The following is a 17,017-nucleotide window of genomic DNA, read 5'->3' as shown; positions in this document are numbered from 1 at the left end:
TGCCTAATTGCTCTGGCTAGGAATTCTAGTATAAGGTTGAATAAAGAGTAGTGAAAGTGGGCATCATCATCTTGTTCCAGTTCCTAGAAGAAAAGTTTTCACCTTTTTTCCATTTAGTAAGATGTTGGCTGTAAGATTGTCATATATGGCCTTTATTATTGAGGTATGTTCCTTTTATACTAATTTGCTGAGAGTTTTTAGCATAAAGGGATGTTGAATTTCATCAAATACTTTCTCCGTCTATTGAGATTATCATATGGTTTGCCCTTTATTCTATTGATATACTTTTATTCCATTTATTCAGTTTGCTCCTATTGAATCATTCCTGCATCCTCAGTATAAATCACACTTGATCCTGGCATATAATATTTTTGACATGCTGTTGGATTTGGTCTGCCAGTATTTTATTGATGATATTGACAACTGTAGTCATCAGGGATCTTGGCCTGTAGTTATTGCTGTTGTATATTTGGTTTTGGTATCAGGGTAATGCTGGCCTTATAAAACTGGTTTTTAAAATTCCTATTATTTTATTGAAGTAGTGAGAAAAAGAGGAAAAGACACAAGTTAACCTAAATTTTACCGAAAATCTTATATTTTAGTACACATATTTAGATGGATATTTTTCTAACAATAGCCAGACTTAGTTAACACCTATATCCTTTTTCTTCAGCAAGAAAATGACTTTCTTGTACTTTTTACTTCTTCTGCCCTAATATTCCTCATGAATAAATTATGTCTTAATTTTATTCATCTTTGAATGCATCATTTCTAACAAATTGGATCCTTTGTCAGAAAGCAGAATATGTACAATATACTTATCCCTTAGTTCTATCTTCCTGGGCACTGGTTCTTTATCACAATAGGATATATACCTACAGATCAGCTGGATTATAATTTAACTTACTGTATTTGGCAAAAACACCTTATAGTGGTAACCTAGACTGAGACGAAATCTTCCATTTCAATTGACAGTTATAAAGCAACATGCTACAGATTTAAATTATTTGAGTAGTTACTACATTAAAACAAATCTTTCTCTTCCTTTCCTTTGCTCCCAACCACATGTACAGCAACCAGTATGTTTCTAAATTTTGCTCCTGTTTATAATGCTATATCTTAAGCTTCTAAACATTACGGTGTGCATTGCACCTCTGCTAATCTCCATCCAAATTCTGCTATGTTTTGGAGTTTTTCTGTAAGAAAGTGTTGTGCTGATGAGGGGATTGAAGGTTCAAGATTCCAGTTTTGGCTGCTTAACAGGAACAGTTGAAGGATGGCATGAGGTTTTGATCCATGGTTTTCCATTTTCCTGGTATAGTAAGCATAGGTAACACTGCCAAATTTCTTTGGAGCTCTATGTTATTTGGGTTTAGAGCTTGGAGCTATGTTAAACAGCTGAATAAATGTTTCCCAATGCAACTCCATCTATGATGCAGCTCCTGAAAATTCTCTCTGAATGTTGTCATCTAGTTTTCTCTTAAATTGAATTTATAGTTGTTTTGTCAGGTCCAAATGTCGTTTTGAGACTACTTCTGACTGAACAGAGTGATAGACACAGAATTTATACTCGCACTTGAAATGATAAAAATATAGACAAACTATATTAAAGAATTGTTTGCTAGATGTTGGACATCAGGCAATGAAGACAATGTCTGCTGAGAAATAGGAAATAAATTATGTGAATCTTACAGTTGACCCAGATTACTGCTTTTCCAGTCCATGACTTAGGGAGAGAAAAAACCCAGATGGAGCTCAGAGGGTTATCCAAATTGAAGAGATGAAGCCAAGTGTTTCAGGAATTCAAAGTAGTTAGAGTTTGCAGAGAGGAGAGAGGAACACAAAGGTAATTCCACAGATCTTCAGATCATCTTCCTTAGTATTTACCTGAGTACTGATCACTACATGGATGAGGCAGCAGAAAGCGCAAGCTAAAAGCATTAAAAGTAACAATAATTAACACTTATGTAATGCTGGGGAATGTGCCTGTTTCCACTAGCCGAACTGGAGAAAATTTGATTCATGGGGCATTTGACAAAGTACACAAAAGGGTCTTTCCTCAACAGTGGAGAATAGCCCTAGGCTGATAACTACTTCAATACCATCTAATAAATCTTAAGAGCAATACTCAAAAGGAACTGCTTCCATGTAATTTAACTGCCTCCCAGAACAAAACTCAAATATATTTGTATGAACACTAAAATGTGTAGCACCCAACAACAACAACAAAAAAACTCAGTCTCTGACACCAAATCAAATGTTATCAGGCATGCAAAGAAGCAGGAAAGTACAACTCAAAATGAGGATGTAAATGCATCAATCAAAACTGATACAGAACTGTGACAAATGTTAGAATTATCAGGCCAGTATATTAAAACAGATATTATAACTTTACATAGTTTAAAAGTTACATAGAAACATGCAAGATACTAAACCCCATAGATCAAAATTCCAGAGTAAAAGCTACAGTGTGTGAAATGAAAATACATTGGATAGAATTGATTATATATTAAACACAAAACATACATGTTATATATAAAAGATTAGTGAATTTGAAGTCGTAGCAATATAACCTATTCAAAATGAAACCTAGAGTTGAAAGAGCATTTGTATAAATAAAAACAGCATTTGTTAAGTGTGGGACAACTTTTAGAGGCTTGATATACGTGTAATTGGAGTCCCTGAAGGAATGGTGAAGTGGAGGTGGGAACATAAAAATTATTCAAAGAATTTTTGGCTGAAAAATTCCAAATGCAGTATACTGAAAACCATAAAGCCACAAACCGATGAATCTCAAGAAAACTCAAAAATAAGTAATGCAAAGAAAATCACAAAAGGCACGTAATTGAATTGCTCAAAAATAGTGATAAATTTTTAATGATAAAATACTAAAGCAGTCAGAGGAAAAACACATGTTAAATACAGGGGCAAAATAATAAGAATGACAACATTTTTCCTGTCAAAAATAATGCAAAGAAGACGATACTGGAGCAACATTCTAACCATGAAAGAAAGTAAATAGTGCACTTACAATTCTATAGCTACAAAAACATCTAAGATGAAGGTGAAATTAAAACTATTTGCAATACATATAATGAAAGAGTTCATCACACGCAAACCTATACTATAAGAAACATTAAAAGAAGTCCTTCCATCGGTTATAAAATGGTATCATATGGAAATATGGATCTGCACAAAGAAAGAGCACCCAAAATGGCAACACATCTGTAAATATGATGGGTACTTTTCTAATGATTTAATTATCTTTAAATACAGTCGACAGTTTAAACAAAAATAATAATAAAGGTTTTATAACATGTATAAGTAAAATGTTGGGCAGTAATAACACAATGATTAGGAGGGGAAAAAGGAAGTACCCTTGACCCTTGAGCGACATGGGAGTTAGGGGCACTGATACCCTGCACAGTCAAAAATTCATATTTAACTTTAACCCTTCAAAACCTTAACTACTAATGACCAGAAACCTTACTGGTAACATAAACAGTTAATTAACATGTATTTTGTATATATTATTTACTGTGCTCTTACAATAAAGTAAGCTAGAGAATATAAAATCCTTAGGAAAATCGTAAGAGAAAATGTATTTACTATTTGTTAAGTGGAAGTGGATTATAAAGATCCTTGTCCTTGTCATCTTCACTTTAGGCAAGATCAGGAAGAGGAAGAGGAGAGATTGGTCTTGTTGCCTCAGGGGTGGAAGGAAAGTCTTGTACAAGTAGACCCATGCAGTGCAAACCCTTGTTGTTCAAGGGACAGTTGTATTATTGTAAGATTCTTATACTCTATTTGAAGTAGTTTATCACTTAAAGCTAGATTGTGCTAAAGATGTAGAATAAAAAACACTAAAATCATAAAACAGAGTTATAGCTAATAAGCCAACATGGAGATAATTTGAATCATAAAAAATATATTAAAAAAACATAAAATTAGGCAAAAAAAAAGAAAAAAGGAAAAGAGAACTCCAAAAAAGATGGAACAAATAAATAAAAAGAAAATATCAAGATAATTTAAACCTAATTCTATCAATAATAATGCTAAATTTATGTGTTCTAAATACTCCACTTAAAAGTCAGAGATTGGAAGATTGATTTAAAAAGGAAAAAGTAAACATTAAATACATGCTGCTTACAGAAAATACATTTAAATATAAGACACAAATAGGTTAAAAGTAAATGTTGGAAAAGAGAAATCCTGTGAGCACTAATAAGAAATCTGGGGTGACTTTATTAATATGAGAAAACATAAATTTTTAGAAATTTTGTCCAGGATAAAATATTGCCCAACATGAAGAAGGTAACTTCATCTTGCAAAAGGAATCATTTTATCAATAGGACACAACAATTCTTAGTATTTGTGTACCAACAACAGAGCTTCAAAATGTACAAAGTAAAAACTGATGTAACTGAAGGAGAAAGTAAAATCCACATTTGTGGGCAAAAATTTCAATACCCTTCTCTCAATTATTAGTAGAACAAACTGACAGGAAATCAGTAAATCCATAGATTAGAACAACACTGTCAACCAACTTGACCTAATTGCCAGTTACGGAATATTCAACCCAACAGAGCAGCAAACTACACCTACTTTTCAGGCCTACACAAAACATCTACCAAAATAGATCAAATTCTGAACCATAACACAAGCCTCAATAGATTTAAAAGGATTCAAGTTACATAAAGTATGTTATCTGGCTGCAGTTAAATTCAATTAAAAATTATTAACAAAATAACCTGGAATTGCTCTAAATATTTGGAAACAAACTAATACAATTCCAAATAACCCAAGACTCAAAGAGGAAACCCAAAGAGGAATTAAAAAGTATTTTTAAATGAATGAAAATGAAAACACAGCATAAGAAAATTATGGGATACCCAATATGGAAGGACTTAGTAGTGTATTAATAGCACTAAATGTCTATGTTAGGAAGGAATGAAGATTTCAAAGAAATATCTTCCACTTTATGAAACTAGCAAAAGAAGAGAAGACCCAAGCCAGTCTAATGAAAGCTGTTTCTGAGTTTCTAACTGCATCTCATGGGGATGATAATTTCTTTCCTCTGCTTATGTGGCTGAAAGCATGATTAAATCAAAACTGTGATTCAGGAAAGACCCAAATTTATAAGACCAAGATTGCATTTTAAGCCATAAAGAGCAGGAGAATCTCCATGGCTTGAACTGTGAATAGATATTTGTTTGTTATCAGAGAAAGTAATTGTATTGCTTTATCTGCCTTTCCTTCCATGTAAGTAATAGAAATCTCAATAGTAGCTGATCACATGATCGTAGAGACTAAACTACATTTCTCAGCCTCCTTGGCAGCTGGGTGTAGAAATGTGTTTTAAGTTCTGGTCAATGATATTGTGTCTATTTTGCTGCTTAAGCTGTTGGCTAAAAACAGTAAAAATTGCTTATTTATTTAGGATTCTATGGTTTAGCTCGGTGCTGGTGTGCACTGGCTTGTCCAGCCTCTTCTAGGTGCTCTCATTTGTCTGTGATTAGCTAGCTGGTCAAGTGGCAGTTAGATAACTTAGGAAGACCTCGCTCGCATATCTGGTGGTTGACAGCTGGCTGTTCACTGGGGCAATAGGAGCAATTATTAGCTGGGGCACCTCAGTTCTCTGCCACACAACCTCTAATATTCTAGCAGGATAGCATGAGCTTCTTCCCAAGGTTATCTCAGAGTTCCAAGCCCAACAAGAGAGAATGAGCTTCAAATTTTCAAGCATTTTAAAACCCCTGTTTCAATCATATTTACAAGCATTTTATCTGCTAGCATTTGGCCAAAGAAAACCAATAGGTCAATCTAGAGTTGTTATGGAAGGATTGTACCAAGAGTGTCTTATGGTTTGGAAGTGTATTTTTAAAGGGAAGGGGAATGCCTTCCTCTCTTTCTACTTCTTGGTGGAATGGAATTAGTTTTTGAGTATGAGTAGATTTGTATTTTCTCACATTAAAAAGGGAGAATTGACAGCTATAGAATCTACAGAAGTAAACTTGGTATTTTCAGTTTAATTCTGGGAAACTGGCTAAAGTTAACATTTTTAAAAATGACACCACCTTATTTTATTTTTAAACTACATTTTAAGATATAGTTAATATACAGAAATTATAATCTATATGTGCTACGGAGACTTAGATTAATGACATGGTAGTAAACTTGTTATTTTATTAATTTGTACCAGAGTTATTCACATGGAAAGAATTGTTTTTATTGACGAAAATATCTTGATAAAGCTTAGGATTTGGCAAGAATCAAGGCAATAATATACACTTTTGAGATGTGTGTGAAAAAGTGACCATGTAAAGTCAGGCGTACAGAGAAAAGTAGATATGCTTATGACAGAGCGAGGGGGAAGAAGAGAGAAGCCACAGAAATAGTAGATAATTGGAGTGCAAGATCGTAGGTAATTGGAGTGCCAATGAAAATCTCTACCAATAGGGAAGCTAAAGGGATATTATGAATTGTAAAGTAATGATTTTGTTCCTTTTTTACCCCGAATCTTTAATAAAGTTTAACAACTACATTTTTTTGTTTGTTTTGAACAAGAGTTCTTGAAATTGAGGCATTAGCCGAGTTTCACCTCTGGGAGACACAGAGCAGAGCTGGCAGGAGCCAGAAAGACTTCAAAATGGAAGAAGCAACAGTGTCAGGTCAGGGCAACTATGAGATGATCAATATACATAGAATTCTTATAAACTTAAAGAGCACTTCCGTCGTTCAGGAATGGAATTAGGGTCATAGGCAGCCTTATCTAGATTACAAAAGGGCAAGGACACTCCAGCTGATACATGCTTTACATGTAAATAAGAATATAACAAGGCCAAGTGCAGTGGCTCACATCTGTAATCCCAGAACTTTGGGAGGCCAAGGCGGGCTATCATCTGAGATCAGGAGTTGGAGACCAGCCTGACCAACATGGTAAAACCCTGTCTCTACTAAAAAGACAAAAAATTAGCTGGGTGTGGTGGCTCATTCCTGTAATCCCAGCTACTTGGGAGGCTGAGACAGAAGAATCACTTGAACTGGGGAGGGGGAGGTTGCAGTGAACTGAGATTGCACCATTGCACTCCATCCTGGGCAACAGGAGCTAAACTGTCTAAAAAAAAAAAAATATATATATATATATAATAAAACATATAAAAGATAAAGTAGTTTTGGCAGTTTTATTTCACTTTAACTTTTGCACTCTTCCTTACTCTTTGAAAAAGTATTGTTTACATGTGGGCAATATGTAAGATTATTCTTTGACAGAAACATAATGTATGTCCAATGCCTTAAGGTGCTTACCATCTGTTTGGAGAACAGGACTGATACCCATAAAGTACCAGCAAAGACTCAGGCCTGAGTTAGGAAGTGATGTACTTGAAGTGTTACAAGTATGTGCTCAGAGGCCTATTGGATTTTCATGGTATGGGTATACGTAACACATACCCACCAATAAATACCATTTATTTTTGTAGGCTGAATCAAATCTCTGTCTCGAATAATGATTTCATATCCTTTGGACTAGATGGGAATAGGACTGAGAAACAGCCAGGCAAAAGAAGGCAATTCATCATCCTTATTCATCTTTCTAAACCTATATGCATCTTTTGATACTGAGGTTCATTATTATCTACAACTACATTTGGTTTGCATATAACCATTTATTTTTCAGCCTTAGATATTTTCATGTCAATTATCTTATTTTATCCTTAAATAAACGTTCCGGTGAGTCCCTATTTCTTGGGTGAGGAAAATTGAGGCTTAAAAATAGGTTTTTAAAAATTATTTTATTTCTAACACCTTCCCTATATCTTGTAACTGAATCTCAACCTCATGATTTTTTTAATATCCTTGAAATTAAATAGAAATCAAATAATATATTTCCACATGTAGGTTACTTCCCTCTACGATAACTCTGCCTCCAAATGTGAAGAGCTGGATTTAATCCATGTGAAAGAAAATCCCGGTGAGGGGAAATGTCAGGGACTATAAAAGAGATTTGATGTCTGTACCCACATTGCAGTGTTTGAGTCCTGAGTTATTTAAATTTCTCATATTTATTTGACATTTTAGATACATATGTCCATTTATGAAGAGTTTAGTTCTTTCTTTAGTCAATATCTTTCTTTAATCTATGCATATAGTAGATGAACACTATTTTATGTATTTTCATTCTTCTCAAACCAACACCTTGAAGAGTAAAAAGACGCAGTGTTTTAGCTGTTATTTTTATTGAAAATGCTTTAAAACAAAAAACTTTTTTTGGAATTTCTTACCACAATATAAATCAGCTAAATATATTTAATGTGGTGAAATGAACCATACATATGCTGAAATAGTCGTAAAATGTATTAGGGTCAGTATCAATAGGCATAAATAGATTCTATTAACAAAGAACATTAAACATTGTTACACTGTTGATGGGATGGTATTATTATAGAAAGAGTCTCCCTTAATTTAAATACCTAGCATGTACAAAACAGGTTTAGATCAATGAGACAGTAAACAAGAAGAATAAAATAGAAATGGTGTCCTAAAGAATAAATTAACTGCTGACTGTTTTCTATTTTCAGTCTCTACATATCTATATTTTGATTTCTTTATATAGTATTTAATGGTTAATTCCCCATTTCCCTTTTAGTCTTACATGACTAACTTCTAGGGGTTTTATTTTCGTTCAGTTCTATATATTCCACCTGCTGAAGCCTCCCATGTTGTGTGTCAAGAGGGAAAATATCTTATTACCTTCTTGTCTGTTGAACATTTAGTTTTTTTTCCTCCTTCCCTCCCTGTCTTGTACCTAATGAGCAAATTATCTAAAAATAGATACGTTCATCATTCTACAAAATGTTGTATCTTTTCTAGATTGGAGGCCAGTGTAATTGTAAGAGACATGTGTCTGGCAGACAGTGCAATCAGTGCCAGAATGGATTCTACAATCTACAAGAGTTGGATCCTGATGGCTGCAGTCCGTGTAACTGCAATACCTCTGGGACAGTGGATGGAGATATTACCTGTCACCAAAATTCAGGCCAGTGCAAGTGCAAAGCAAACGTTATTGGTACGTGTAATGCAAAAGTTTACAGTCACATCTCTATTACCATCTGGAATAAAATTCTCTATTTGATTTCTTAACTGTAGAGTAAAGCAAATTTCTTTGCTCAAGGCAGGCTGGGGAAAAAAAAACAATTTGGATGAAATTAACTGTTTAAAAATGATTAAATTAATAATTCTATCAAACTGCAGCTTGAAGCTTAGCTTAATCAACCCTTTAGAAGTTTCTTTATTCTGTAGATGTATTAGTTCACATGGTCCCATACTAATAAGTCATAGAAAAATATAATTTGCTTACTGCATAGATGTTTCTTTTAGAAAATTAGCACTTTTTCAAAATGTTTTACACTTAATGAGTTCTAAGCAAATCATTTCCATGCTAGTTTTCTTAATAGACCAAAATAAATGGATTTTTTTCAAAATATTCTGTGCTACAGGGTCCTTTGTGATAAATCTTTCCATTTTTTTCTATTATATTTCTTTGAACTGTCCCTATGAAATGCAAAATAAGTCAACATAATTCCACAGATCATGTATATTGCTAAGGTTACTTATAAAGGGCTACATAATTTTAATTTTGTAATTCAGCACCAAGTTGATTATAATAAACAGCTACCTTCGGTGTTATTTATCTTTTTTTTTATACAAGACGTGCTTTTTTGTTTGTTACTCCCACAGGTATTTTTCAGAAATTAGATTTGATTATAGCAATTTATTACATCCAACATTTTTGAGGGGAACCACCGCCACATAAGGACAAAATTTATCAAGTGCCCAAAATGCGCTATGTACATAATGCACTTTGAAATTTTGATATATGAGAATATTATGAGAGGAAAGTTTCCTGATGAAGTGAGTCCTGCATTGTAACTGAATATGTCCTGGTTCATATAGGAAGTTTAAAAAAGACCTTTGCCTTTCTATTGTCATTCAAGACACCAAGTCATCTATGGTTTTTCTAACACTGACCTGAACCTAACAATAATGAAAATATGCCTAGCAGTGATATCACACACACACACACACACACACATACACACACACACACTCTCACACACACTCTCACACACACACAAACACATACACACACACATGCTTACATGTACATATGCATATGTACATATTCTGAATACTGTTTTCACTTCTGTGATATATCTCTAAATCTAATTCTTTATCTTTTGTTTATGTTGGTATACATCATGCTACACAATTCAGCTAGACAAGCATTTCAATTTAATAAAAGTAACGTAGGTGTGTTCAATGGCATTACATGAGATTTCTATGGTTTAAAGAAAGATTACATGAAAATCTGTAACGTAATTTGCCTTTTTGGATCTCAAGCATACAAAAATGAATTTTTTAGAAAGAATAACTAATGTGTAAAGAGAAGTACATATTTGTATGTGCTATCTATGATGCTGAATGAATTCTAAGACCTTGAATTCAATCTGTATGGCGTCTTTTGTTCTTTAATGTGAGATATATTTTAAACTCAAATGTGAAAACAAAAGTTAAAGCAAGGCCTAGAAAGACAGTGAAATAATTACTTCTTTGTATCAATGAAATCTTTCCTGTGATGGTTAGAGTCCAGAGCTTAAGGAAGGGAAAAATCAAAATTTACTTAGAATTTGTTATAATATCCCCACTATTTGCCTATTTTGTTGATTGATCCAGATGGTTTTCTGTAGGAAACATAAATAGATATTTTGTGAAGACTAGATTACTTTAGTATTATATATAATTATTCTAGTGTAATTTTTGCAAATGTGTTTTTACTAAAAACATAAAGTTGATATGCATATATATTTATTTTCCTAATGGGATTAGCAAGTAACTTTATTCAATTTCACCTTGTTAATATGAAAAGAAAAGAAGCCCAGAAAATACAAGTGTATGTTGTATACGCTTCAGAAAGCAAACTGTTAGAGTTAACAAAACTGTTAAATCTTACTAATGATTCTATCACCAGTAAAATACATTAGCACCAATAATTTTATTAAAGTAGGTCATTCATCTAGAATAAAAAGGGAGAAGAATGTGAATTAAATGCCAAGTGTGCTAACTCGCCTGTACTTGTTAACACCGAATGTGATGCCCTGTAGGCCTTCCTGAGTATCGTTAGGAATAGATTACCTGTCAGGAATATGTATGGCATATTCAAATAAGCACTGCGCATATTTTTAAAACTGATATGATATGAATCCATGTAGACCAATTTTAATAGTTCAAAATGAGTCATAATTCTTGTTAACAATACAGTTATTTTTAAAATTTGCAGCAATAGTGGTCCTTTTTTATTTTCCTTATTGAAATTAAATGATATGCCTTAGGTGAGTCATTCATCACTGTTAAAGAACTTGCCTTCCATTGGAGTTCTTGAATTTTTATCCATATATATACATATATATTATGCATTTCCTTCCAGTTTAGGAAATGCTTTTCTACATATGAGTTCCTGAGTGTGTTTTTGACTCTTATTTTAAGACTAATTTTTAAATTGCGATTATAGCTTGAAATAAATGTTTCAGTTGATTCAACCCATGAAGTCAGTTATTTAAATTCATAGATATGTAGAGACTACCTAAAGGAAGTATTTTGCATCTAAACATTGACTATTTTAATTTTTTTTATTTCTTTGCCTTGTAATAACCTTTTTTAGAATAACCTTACTTGTCAGAGATTAAGTTTAGGTGATAAAACATTTTTCTCCATTTGTAAAATGTGTATATGTACTCCTTTAAATAGAAGTAATAGAAAAAACAGAATTTACTTAGTGTTTAAAGAGGTATGTTCTGAATCACACAAGATGACAAGCAATGTGATTGCTTTATGAACCAAGGAGAGCATAATTTATATTAATTGAAAATGATAAAATAGAGGAGCATACAAAAGGATTAAAATAAGAATTGCCCTGGATAAGTTTTATTTATATTAATTATTTAAATGTGGGGATTCAGAAATAAATGTATATGCTGTTGTCACAAAAGAAATAAATGTATATGCTGTTGTCACAAAAAGAGTTATCAGCTTACTTTTTATTCTTTTTTCTCAGCTTCACTAATGTATAATTAAATAAAAATCGTATATATTTATGGCAGACAACATGATGTTTTGATATATGTACACATTATAAAACGATTAATTCCAGCTAATTAACATATCCATCACCTCATGTACTTATCATGTTTTTGTGGTGAGAACATTTAAGATCTCATCTCTTAGCAATTTTCAAGTATAGAATACATCATTATTAAGTATAGTATAGTCACCATGCTGTACAATAGAGCTCCAGAGCTTATTCATTCTGTCTAGCTGAAACTTTGTACTCAGCTTAACATTTTATTAAACATCTTTAGAGATTTCTTATCTTTAGGAAAACAGCTGATTTGTTATATGTAATTCTACTGTAATTCTGAATGAACACATTTGTTAAAATAGTTTTTAAGGTTTGTTAAAGAGGAAAGGAGCTCCAGCATATGTAACAGAAACAACATTTGCATTAAGCATTTTTCTTTGTATTAACTAATAATTAAAAATTTATGAAGTTCAGTTGTATATTAAAGCTAAATTAAATATTGCCATTGTATTTTGAGAGTATGATTAGCCCTCTATGGCATTGCTTGTGGGAAAACCCTCAGTATTTTGTGTCCATATTAAGTGTCTACAGTAGCATTGTTTGTGCCTCATCTATCTTGAATGAAATCATTTTCCTATCCTCACCTTTTAAATATGTTTTATCTTTAGGGCTTAGGTGTGATCATTGCAATTTTGGATTTAAATTTCTCCGAAGCTTTAATGATGATGGATGTGAGCCCTGCCAGTGTAACCTCCATGGCTCAGTGAACAAATTCTGCAATCCTCTCTCTGGGCAGTGTGAGTGCAAAAAAGAAGCCAAAGGACTTCAGTGTGACACCTGCAGAGAAAACTTTTACGGGTTAGATGTCACCAATTGTAAGGCCTGTGACTGTGACACAGCTGGATCCCTCCCTGGGACTGTCTGTAATGCTAAGACAGGGCAGTGCATCTGTAAGCCCAATGTTGGAGGGAGACAGTGCGATACATGTTTGGAGAGAAACTTCTACCTACGGCAAAATAATTCCTTCCTCTGTCTGCCTTGTAACTGTGATAAGACCGGGACAGTAAATGGCTCTCTGCTGTGTGACAAATCAACAGGACAATGTCCTTGCAAATTAGGGGTGACAGGTCTTCGCTGTAATCAGTGTGAGCCTCACAGGTACAATTTGACCACTGACAATTTTCAAAGCTGCCAGATGTGTGAGTGTGATTCCTTGGGGACATTACCTGGGACCATTTGTGACCCAATCAGTGGCCAGTGCCTGTGTGTGCCTAATCGTCAAGGAAGAAGGTGTAATCAGTGTCAACCAGGTAAGAAAGAAATGTGTTACATTTTCAGTGCACAATGACTTTCCTTTTGTTATCTCGTAACAGGTGATTTATTTCTGTTTCTGGTTTGTGGCTTCTACAAATTTTATTTCCAAAATCATTGTTGTATTTATACCATTATCCAACACAGATATAACTATTTAACTTGTTCAAAATTATCTAGCATATTTATGTTACTATTTTGGGAGCATACTTTAGATAAACTTCAGCCAATTAGATTTATTTCTTAATTGAGACAATTTCCCCACTTGAAGCAAATCTCCTTTTAACAGTTTTTTTAAAAATCGGATTAAGGAGAGTCAACTTTATTTTCCAGAGAAAGGAAAATTCGAGTTGATTTATCCATACAGTGCCAAAAATTCAAATGATGAGCTGAATCTCTGAATAAAGCTGGCTAAGTGTTTTTACCAAAGAGGCTGTATGTTCTAGCTTTATACAGAAATACCTAGAATTGTTTCTACCTGCCATCAAATTAATAAAATAGGCAACTATTTAATCTCACTGTATACAAACTTTTCTTTCCATCTCTTTCCCAATTGGGAGACGGATAGACCCCATCTTGGTTCTCCTTGTATTTAAGATTTTAACTAAAATACTATGCCTTCTTTACAATAAATTCATTAGGACACTATGATATATATAAGTACTTATCAGTTGCTTAACAGCTGTGCTAATTGCTATCCTGTTAGCCAGCCTTAGCTCTGAGTTGTATGAGCCTATAAAAATGAGCATTTACAAACTCAAAAGTGTGATTGGCTTGCCAGAGAAGGAGTAGAACGAAAGCTCTGTTTGCGGAGCATGGAACCCAGCCTAGGAGAACTGGGCCACACTTTTCCTTTAGCATTGGTCAGTGTGACAAGTAAGATGAAAGAGACAGGAAGGAATTCATAAAGAGTTTATTATGAGTTTCAGAAAACAACTTGAACTGGTTTAATCATAAATAGAGACTATATTATAACTAGATATTTCATAAAAATCTAAGGACAAGGACCAGTACAGGAACTAGAATGCTTCCATTGATACATATTCATACATATTTCTCTCTCTCTCTCTCTCTCTCTCTCTCTCTCTCAGAAGGGAAGTTTACTTCTTTATTTCTCTCTGTATGGGTATATGGTGAACCTATGTCCCCTGAAATTGTTTATAATTCTACCACTAGCTACAACAGAGAGATTTATTAGCTACCTCTTAGTTATAATTTCTAGTGGGAAATTCAAATCGACTCAGTTTTGTTTGGTTGGTTACCTCTGAGCCAATTCACTGGGGCCAGGGGTGTCACATTCTTATAAAATGAGCATGGCTTTTAGGGACCATTACATCAGGTAGGCGCCACATGGTAAGTATCCCAAAAGACAGGAAGAGTATTGAGAACTGGACAGACAGCCTTAATAACAGATACAGCACATTATACTCTTTTTACCTTCAGGTTAATCCTTCCAAACTTGCAATCAATTAGCTTTTTAGTATCCTAAGATTATATTTTTCTTAGAGATGATACTGTTTATCAGTATCTCTAATTTTAGAAACAAGGTATGCAGTCTCCTGCACAGTCAAATAACCATGATTTATATATACTTCTTTCTAAGTAAACCAAAACAAGCTGATAGATCAAATATTATATCCTTTTGAGTAATTATCAATTGCTAAAATTTATTGTTTCATAATAATTTTAGTTGTATATATAATACAAGTCACACATTTTAAACAATTTTTCTAATTTTGGATAAACTCTGATATCACCGTAAAAACATTTAGTCCCTTTGATCCTTTCATTGAAAGACCTGGCTCATCATCTCAATACTTTGTACACCTACCAAATATCTGAATGATGAACTAAAATTGTTTGAAAAACTACGTTTTTCTGGGTGTTTTGTATGTCATGCAGAAATAGCTGTGGATAATTTAATCTACATCATGCATAAGACTGTTTGTTTCATTTGTGCCCTTCCTAGAATGAAGAAATAAGGACTTCATTGTTCTTTCCTTTATCTTCGTGACTCTCACTGTGGTGATCTCTTTGTTCTCAACTCTATACCCTTTTCTCCCTCCACCGTCTATGGCTCTTTCCTGACTGCCCTGTATGGTATTGGCATAATAATTTCCCTAAAGTACTTCTTTAGTTATGTCATTCTCCTAGAGGGTTACCAAAATGGGTTTTACTTTGCTTATCATTTGAGTCCAATCTGGGCAAACCTTTATAAGTTTTTATCTTCTGGTCGCAGCCTAGACCCCCAGCTTTGCTTCCTGATATTCCCTGACTCCCATCTTCTTCAGTCACTGCAGCCACTTCACTGGAACTACACATGTCACATACAGAGCTGACTTCTATCTACCTGATGCTTTGGTTCATTCTTTCCCCATATGGAATGCAGTATAGTCCTCCTTTTCAATGTTAGTTGGCATCCTCTAACTAGTTTTGCTATTCAACACACTGCCTGTAATTTTCCATCAGTGAACAATAGTGGACAACAAATTTGACATGAAACATCAGTGTTTTAAGAGGTGGTTTAACTCAAACCTACAGAAAACTTGAAAATAATGCATTTTTGAAAATGTGCTCTATTTACTTCATGTTCAATTTATTATTCAACCTTGAGAGATTTATGTTTAAGAAATAATACAGATCTCATTGTAATTACTCTATAATTACGCTTCTTTTTTCTGAAGACCATATTGAACTATAAATGAAGTCAATGAATTAAGAGTAGACAGCATTAAAACTGGTGAAAATATTTTTATTTACTGAAAAAATTTAACAGTGTATTGTAAAATATTTAGTAGAAAATATACCAGACTGAGAAGACATATTTGGAACTCCATTTCTTCAGCTTACTCTTACTGACTCTCTAAAGGCATTCCCCTGTCCTCCTCCTCAGGGAACTTCCATTTTTTCTTCCAACTGTCCACTTCTAGCCAGGGGTAAGAAGCTTTATCAGATAGATACTCTATCTGAATATTCATGTGTCTATTTAAAACTTGGGGCCTCTGTTACTATAAGGAATAAGAAAGAAATTGATCCTTGAAGACAGCCTTGGCTATACTAGGAATGTCCTACACTTACAAAATTCACTGGCAGAACATTAGTCAGCTTCAGAATAGATGCTTTTAATGACCATGAGTTTTGTACTTTTTTGATAGACCTAATTATTTGCATTTAAAAAAAATAAGCCAGAGTTAATGAAGGCCTCTTAAGTCCTGAGGAAATATATGCACAAAATCTCTTCTTGGTATCTTCAACTATGTATTACTTGCTTTGTCTTATAGACTCACTGCTATTCTAGTCACTCTTCCTTCCAAGGATATGCTACAGTTTATCAGTGGCCCTGCTGAGTTATTGACTCAAAATATTAACCTGGTTATGAAAAGCTAGAATGATCAAGCTATAGATTTGGATTATTATATTTTGTTGAACAGCACAGTTCATAAACATTTCTCTTACTGAGAAATCATTTTCTTCTGGGTACTGTTGAGTTCTTAATTTAATCAGAGAACATTTTATGTGTAGTAGCAAACAGTACTTTCAGTGAGCCTAAATTTTGATGGGGAAACTGAT

The 17,017-nt window shown here is 33.6% G+C and overlaps 1 protein-coding gene across 1 annotated transcript in view; it reads left to right on the top strand.

Moving 5' to 3' along the window:
- The window catches only part of USH2A (usherin), a 775,604-nt gene that overhangs the window by 155,941 nt on the left and 602,646 nt on the right, over window positions 1–17,017 (top strand). Inside the window, exons 12-13 of the mRNA XM_064383503.1 lie at window positions 8,872–9,067; window positions 12,805–13,446. Of these exons, the coding sequence (XP_064239573.1) occupies window positions 8,872–9,067; window positions 12,805–13,446 (838 nt within the window). The remainder of the gene's footprint in view (window positions 1–8,871; window positions 9,068–12,804; window positions 13,447–17,017) is intronic.

This window comes from Aotus nancymaae, unplaced genomic scaffold, assembly GCF_030222135.1.
Source record: "Aotus nancymaae isolate 86718 unplaced genomic scaffold, 86718_ANA_hifiasm-v0.15.2.pri h1tg000032l_0, whole genome shotgun sequence".
NCBI lineage: Eukaryota > Metazoa > Chordata > Mammalia > Primates > Aotidae > Aotus > Aotus nancymaae.
Note: the sequence above shows the minus strand (reverse complement) of the source record. Positions and strands in the feature narration are given on the sequence as shown.